Source organism: Centropristis striata, chromosome 1, assembly GCF_030273125.1.
Source record: "Centropristis striata isolate RG_2023a ecotype Rhode Island chromosome 1, C.striata_1.0, whole genome shotgun sequence".
Taxonomy (NCBI): Eukaryota; Metazoa; Chordata; class Actinopteri; order Perciformes; family Serranidae; genus Centropristis; species Centropristis striata.
This window is the reverse complement of record NC_081517.1, coordinates 18,684,603-18,692,614: the sequence shown is the minus strand read 5'-3', so window position 1 is coordinate 18,692,614 and position 8,012 is coordinate 18,684,603. Positions and strand designations below refer to the sequence as shown.

The 8,012-nt window shown below is 41.7% G+C and overlaps 1 protein-coding gene across 1 annotated transcript; it reads left to right on the top strand.

Moving 5' to 3' along the window:
• The first annotated feature begins 915 nt into the window (after positions 1-915).
• LOC131964149 (neuropeptide Y receptor type 2-like) lies at positions 916-7,570 on the top strand. Its single transcript, XM_059328438.1, has 2 exons — positions 916-1,799; positions 3,357-7,570. Exons 1-2 carry the CDS (start codon positions 916-918, stop codon positions 4,351-4,353), a joined length of 1,881 nt encoding a protein of 626 aa, XP_059184421.1. The 3' UTR covers positions 4,354-7,570.
• Positions 7,571-8,012: the final 442 nt, after the last annotated feature.

Genomic DNA, 8,012 nt, shown 5'->3' with positions numbered 1-8,012 from the left:
CTTAGCATTAATGTGGTTATTTTGTAGGATTTAGCCAGGGTTGATGTTTTTAAGTTTATTTGTTTGTATGTTTCTGGACTCTTTATTCATATCTGTAAAATGTAGATGAAATGTCCAGGTGGCATCCTCCTATCTGCGCTTTATTAATTAATAATTCATATTAAAGCAATACTGTAAACATTTTTCTTTCTTTTTACAGTGAATAACCTCCCTCACTTTACTCCTCACTGAATGTTTCTACGAGCTAACTGCGATCCAAGCACACAAGAAAGATATATTAAAAGCTTTTCAGTGTTTCTGCTATCTAGGAATGTGTTATTGGCTGTTACTGGGTCTGCTTCAGAGCTATTATTACAGCCGCAGGTAGAGACAGCCCTTTTATATTTGTGATGTTTTCTATAAACAGATCTGATTGTGATCCCCGTGATGGACTAAAGGTGTGAAGAGCAGAGACAGACAGAGAGAGAGAGTGAGGAGGCGGGAGGTCTGCATGATGTTTGCCTTCCTTGAAGGTGAGAAAGTCTATTAACAGCTGGTGGGGGATTATCAGGTTCACACAGACACTCCCTGCAGGAATTGATGTACACATGTTACACAAAGACGCCACTGGGACCAGCACTGAAAGGCATCATGACTCCAGCTGACTAGGTTGTGGCATAACATGGGTTGCATTTGTCTCCAAAGATTTCTATCCACACAGAACAGGAGGAGCTGCAGACCACATGACTGGAACCTGAAATGATGCTGTGGTGAGGATTTCCTGCCTTTTTGGATTCTGATTTTGTTTTTTCTTTGCTGTTTCTGGATTTTAATGAGGACCAAGGGAAACCAGCACAGTAAGCCATACAGCCCACCGCTTTTCTTACCTCTCTGCTGCCTCCCATGCTGTGGTTGTGCTCCTGCTGGGAGAGCAGCATGGATCTGTCCCAGGACCAGCCGTCAGACTGGAGCTCCGTCCAGCCGAGCTTCTCTCCTCTGCTGCAGCACGGTGGCTCTCAGGAAAGACTTAACCACACCTACAGCTTTCATAGCTCGATAATTTTGCCCTCCACTTTCAGTTCCCCCACTGCCTCTCTCCATCAACCTCTGCCCTCGCCCCTCATCCCTTTCTCCTCCTTCATCTCCTCCTCCCCTTTATCCTCCACCACCTCGACCTCATCCTCTCAGCAGACCTCCTCTTTTGTCTACCAGCGTTCCTCCTCCTTCCCTTTGTCCCTGCCCACCTTTTACTATAATGACTTGGCCGACCTGGAGAGCATGCTGCTCTGGACTCTCAATGAGCCAAGTACGATTGCTCTGACCATCATGTACTGTCTGTCTTTCATTTTGGGATTCATTGGGAATTTAATGTCCCTGCGCGTCCTCACCCACAGGCGGAGCCGGCGGCTAGCTGGTGTCAGCGCCACGCGCAGTCTCCTGGTGAACCTGGCGGTGTGTGACCTGGCTGTGGTGTGTGTGTGCATGCCGATCACCCTGGGGAGCCAGATCTACACCGCCTGGGTCTACGGTGACCTCCTTTGTCGAGCAGTGCCCTTTACACAGGCTGTGTCGGTCTCAGCCAGCGTGTTAACGCTGACTGTGATCAGTGTGAATCGCTACTACAGTGTCCGATCACCACTGCGAGCTCGCTCCATGTTTACCCGCCGTCGAATCTTGGCAACCGTTGCAGTGGTGTGGGCAGTGTCCTCGGTCATGTGCGCTCCCATTGCTGTGATGAACCGGCGGCGTGAGATCAGCTTTGGGACGTTTGCCATCTTGGTCTGTGAAGAGAAGTGGCCTCAGCATCGCCTTAAACAGGGGTAGGTTCCCCCTCTGATCTTCTCACTGCAGATCCTCTGCTCTACAACATATTTTCAGATCTTTTATCCACTCACAAGCATAATGCAGCCTGAGGGTCCTGACACATTGACAGGCCATTAGGCGCTGATGAGCCACGGTTATGTTTCATGGCCATTGAGCATCCATCACCAGTAGTTTTTGTTGTATCCAGGTCTGTTGGCAGTAATTGGCTCTTAATGGCTAACTGAGCACTTGACATCTCTCTGATTTAGCTTGTCAGCCTAATGAATCAGCGATTTCAACCATTTAAGGCTTTTTTTCCCCCATATGAAAAACAGACAACAGACTGAGAAAACTTTGCAAAGTTAAACTTTGCTGAGTTAGTTGCAACTCCTTGCCTCTCTGTGATCTGTTTTTGGATCACAAACAGGCATAGGTGCTCTGGTTGTTGTCTGTAGCCTTTGCAGCTTGAGGAAACTTAATGCAAAGTACAACATATATATATATATCAATTGCCGTTTACCTGTACTAGTGTTTAAAGTTCGGTATGGTGTTTCAGGGGCTTGTGAGGTTCTTAAATGCTGGTCTTAAGGAACTCGGGCTACCAAATTAAGCACTATCTTGTATGAAAGGAGCAGTGTTTAGGATTTAGTGACATCTATTGGTAATGCTTGAGATTGCAACTAACTGAATAACCACCTGCTTACCCCGCCCTTTCAAAACATGTAGCAGAACCTACAGGGGTCTTCACATAGTCTAAAAACTTGAAAGGTCAGTTTGTCTGTTCTGGATTACCGACCACAGAATAGCTCCCCATCTAGATATGAAGGACTCATTCTAATGATAACAAAAACATAATGATTCTTAATTTCTAGTGATTATACCCTTACAAACCACAATTTTTTATATTTTTTATTCAGTTTCTGCCAATAGATTCCCCTAAATCCTTCATAAGAGACCTTTAAAACTCGGGTAGAGATAATCTTTTGTCCCTTTTTCATCCCACGCACCATTTCTCTTTGTTTTGTTTTCCTTAATCACAAGTTGCAAGAGTGCCTCAAAATGACTTCTATTGTGCTCACTATATTTTTCTGTTCATGTCATTATGGCGTCATTGTCTGCCAATCATTATGCAACTGTGTGCTGCAAACTATTAGAAACTGTGTTGATTATACAGAGATGCCCTTTAAACTAATTCTATGGGGAGTTCTAACACAATGCTGCTGGTTGTGATATTGTCATATTGATTCCTGTATCTTGTTGTTTAAACAGGAGCAAATGTAATAGTCTTGAAAGGAGCCCATTGTGTTCCTGATAACTGTACGCACGCTGCAATCCATAACTTGAAAGGAATGCCGTTGATGTAATACATGTCCTTGATTTATTCAGAAGAGTATAGAGAGCATCTGCAGTGATAGAAAATGGCCTTTAAGTATGTCACTACATATACAGATTGATTTCATAGATATATCTTAATAAAAAAACATGACAGATTTCAGTTTATGGTCATAAAAATTACTTTCAGAAGGAAATAACCTCAGTATATCATTTTTAATCGTTTCACTTTTCCTCCACAGATACAATGTGCTGCTGTTTGTGATGCTCTACTGCCTGCCAGTGACCTTTAACCTCACCATAGGCTTCCTCACTGGCAGGCGACTTTGGGGAGGCAGAAAATCCACTTTCGCTGATCTGGATCCTCGCAGCGAAGCCCTGCACGCCTCCCGCCTCAAAATGCGGCAAAAGATCGCCAAGATGGTTGTGTGTCTTGTGCTGCTGTTTGCCGTGTCCTGGCTGCCGCTCTACTTGGTTGACCTTTGGATCGACTGCGAGCAAAGGCCACCGTCTTGGCTCCTGCAGACGCGCCCGTTTGCCCAGTGGCTGGGCCTGACAAACTCCAGCCTTAACCCCATCTGTTACTGTTTCATAGGGGATCTGTACCGCTCAGCGAAGGTGATACGGACACGATACTACCAGAAAGTGGCGTCTTTCTTCGGCTCCTCCTCGTTCACCAGCTCAGTTGCAGTGGCGTCTCCTGCCTCAGTGATTACAGACAGCAAAGTGACTGCTGCCGAGCGCAACCATATTGCTGCCGCTGCCGTGGCTGCGTCTGCCTCCATCGTTACAATCCCCAGGCTGTTGAGCTTGGCTAGAGGCCAGGGACTGGGGCAGAAGGTCGGAGACAGTTCAGACAGCCGAGCGGGATCCGACCACAGTATCTCAGACTGGTGTCGCTCCAGTCCCAGCGTGTGTGACGGCTCCTTGTTCCCCTGCCAACTCCACATGCTCCAGCACTCCATACAGGGAGAAGACTTCCTGCCCACAAGGAGACACTCCATGAATGAGAACGCGGGATCATTACCTTTAAGAAACGAGTTTGTGAAAATAGACGTGGTAGCTTTGAGGAGGCATTCCGGGGACAGAATGTATAGTCTGTCAGCTGATAAGAGAGACATCATTACCATGGGTGGGGACGCTGTTTGTTACAGTGGGCAGCACAGAGGCAAAGCATCACAACCCTTCTCTCCGGTAGGAGAAAGGGAGGAAGAAACGACTGATATAACCAGTCTGTGAGCGCTGCAGATTATCTGAAGTATCAGCAGGGAGGATGTTTTTCTTTTGTGTCCCCAAGGCAGAAAAAACACACACAGCTCCTGATTCAGTTTGCAGTTGACAGGGTGGGTTAATGCCTTGCAAAAGCCATTGTTTGTCTTGAGGATAAACTGGCCTGGTCTACACACTCGTTCTTTGTCTGTGTAGTATTCTTTCAGTGTCATCAAAGCACAGGGGATCCAGGATCGTCATTTGCACCGACAAATTCAGGTTTTTGAAGGCAAACGGAGGGAGCAGTGATGGAGCGAAAGCCTGCAGGGGAGGAGTCGCGGGTTATTTAGCCTCGGGCTAGAAAGCCAGCTATCAGTAAGAATCGCTGATTGAAGTAGTGTGCCATTACATGCAAGTCATATCATAAGTGATTCAGCTGCTAGTCCCAGTAGAGTCTAACATCTGCTCGAGACCATATCCCAGCAGGACGTATCTGTGTGATAATTTTTTCTTTATTTTATTGCTTTGCTAATGTTGGAACAAACTATATCAGAGTTTCTGAACGGTCTTGACAGGTTAATGTCACCATCACTGTCTGCAGTCTGTGAAAGATTTATTCAGCAGCTCCTGTGTACAGTTATACAGGTGATTTGCAGGGATTATAAAATAAACTGCATATAAAGCAGGAAATCTAAAACTCACAACACAACGAATGGTTTTGTTTCCCACTTAACATCTCTGTGATATTGCCATAAGGTATAAAAAACCTTTTCAAATTAATCAGATAGAAATATGCCAAAAACATGTAGGCTTACTTAATTCAGAGGATATTTAAAGGGTCAGTTCACCTAATAAAAACAACAAAAACTTGTTTTCTCATATGCCTCGAGTGGTTTCCAACCATGGAGATAGTTTTGGTATAATATGGCGTGGTGCTGAGACGCCACATAAACATTTCATTGTTTACGGTGCTGGGAGAAGTCAATAATTACATTTAAAAAAAAATCAATTGCAATGTGTCCATCCAGAATCAGTGTCTCATCCTGATGATGAGCTGCTGTTTTCTTTCTCACCTCATCATTCAATATGACAGTGGTCACGTAAGCAAGTTTCTGCTGGGTGGGTTGATGGGTGTGAGGGTCGTTTTGCCCGAACCAATCAATGCAGTTGTCATTTTCAGTCATCAGAGGAGTGGTTGGAAGGAACAATTCATCTTTTTCCTGCAGATGGTATCTGGTATACAAGGTATGACCAGCTTTTATTTTGGTGTTATACAGTATTTAAACCTATTGGCCAAAAAGCCACTGGACTGGAGCAGTGGTGGAATGTAACTGAGTACATTTACTCAAATATTGTACTTAAGTACAATTTTGAGGTTCTTGTACTTTAATTGAGTATTTTTTTATTTTATGTGACTTTATACTTCTACTTCACTACATATTGAGGCAAATATTGTACTTTTTACTCCACTACATTTAGCTTCCAGCTTTAGTTACTTTTTGGGTCAAGATTTAACATGAAAACATGATAAATTTAAAATGATTAGACATGTAGTTTTAAATGATACCTCATAACAGTATATGAGGAAGTTAAAATGAGCCCTGTCTTTACAAAATTAAAACGCACCTTACAAAAATGCATCATTACAAATGATCTATATGATATATTTCAAATATATAAAACATCCATTTTGCATAAGGAGTACTTTTACTTTTGATACTTTAAGTACATTTTGATGCCGATACTTTTGTACTTTTACTTCAGTAAGTTTTGAATGCAGGACTTTTACTTGTAGTGGAGTAATTGTGCAGTGTGGTATTAGTAATTTTACTTAAGTAAAGGATCTGAATACTTTTTCCACCACTGGTATTGTCTATAGAGTACACCCACTTCCCCCTTGTAGTACAACCAGCTTTTCTTTCTGTCACCAAAACACATTTTGTTGCATTTCCACAGAAGAAATCTGTGAATCCAATTGATTTGAATATTTTTAATCCTGCATTGTAACATACATGTTTATCTGACATCATTTTCTTGCCCAGTGTCAGCCTGTGATACCATCAGCAGGAATGTTAACAGCATGGCAAAAGCACCATTTTCTCCTAAACTCTACAACAAAACAAATCAATAATGTTTTTTCCTGGATTAGAGTCAATTGTTTTTTTGAAAGGGTCTCAGTTTGGTTCAGTTTAAATTCCAAAACTACCTGGTTGTGTATATTAAGATTTTAATATTAAGATGAATTACTTTATTAATCCCGCAATGGGGAAATTCAACCTTTTTTTTTAAAAACACACAAGTGAACACACCATGCAAGGAGCAGTGGGCAGCACATTACTGTGCCCGCTGTGTGGGGTGGTTAGGTGCCTTGCTCAAGGGTACTTCAGTCCTTGAACTGTCAGTCCTGGGACTTGATCCTACGGTTACAAGCCCAATTCCTAACGTCTAAACCACGGACTGCCCAAGATTATGATCAAAAAAGATAAAAAAAAAAAAAAAAAGATCATGGTTTGGCTACGTTAATTTTCTAGATTAAGGCAACAAAACTACATGGTACATTTTAGTAAAAGATACTGGTTTGGGCTAAAAATGTATATGTTTGTTAAATAAATAGCTCAACATTGACATTTGGTAAACAGCAGTCTCCTGGGTGAAAGTCCTGTGTTCTTTAAACCATCTAACCGCCTCCATTAGCGATCAAATACTTTGATTTGACACGTTTTTGTGATACGAGAACAAATCTAATCTGGGAGAACGTAACTTTCCCTTGCAACATAATTGACAATGCAGTTGAGTTGGGAATATCATTTCTAAGTAGGACAGGCTGTGCCAACATGTGGCATAAGTTGACTGTTCCAATTTATCAAAACTTATCGTCTAATTTTCTGGCTGTGACACAGGAAGATGAGCCATTCTTTTCCCATTCATTATCTCCATACAAATGTGTGATTGGCTCAGTTTTCCAATCAGGGAAACAACTGTCAGCATACGAAATCACCAGCCTTATTTAAACTGCTTAGCAGGTCAGGGATGTGGATCTAACATCTCAGCAGTGGTGGAAGAAGTATTCAGATTCCTTACTTAAGTAAAAGTACTAATACCACACTGTAAAATTACTCCACTACAAGTAAAAGTCCTGCATTCAAAACTTACTGAAGTAAAAGTACAAATGTATCAGCATCAACATGTACTTAAAGTATCAAAAGTAAAAGTACTCGTTATGCAGAATTGTTAAATATATATTAAATATATTTATATATTTTTATTATTGATGCATTTGTGTAAGCAGCATTTTTGGAAAGATGGGGCTATTTTTAACTACTAATAATATAATATGTGGTTTAATTTATCTAAAAAAAGTCTAATCCCTTTAAATTCATCATGTTTTGTGCTAAATCTCGACCTGAAAAGTAACTAAAACTGTCAGCTAAATGTAGTGGAGTAAAAAGTACAATATTTGCCTCTAAAATGTAGCGGAGTAGAAGTATAATGCTACATAAAATGGAAAAACTCATGTAAATTACCTCAAAATAGTACTTAAGTACAGTTCTTGAGTAAATGTACTTTACATTACATTCCAACACTGCATCTCAGTGTTTTTGCGACTCTGGATGATACTTGGAATACAGTCAACAGGACTATTTCTTCATTTTTAAGGTAGTTCCTGTGAAAGATAGAGTGCAGGAATC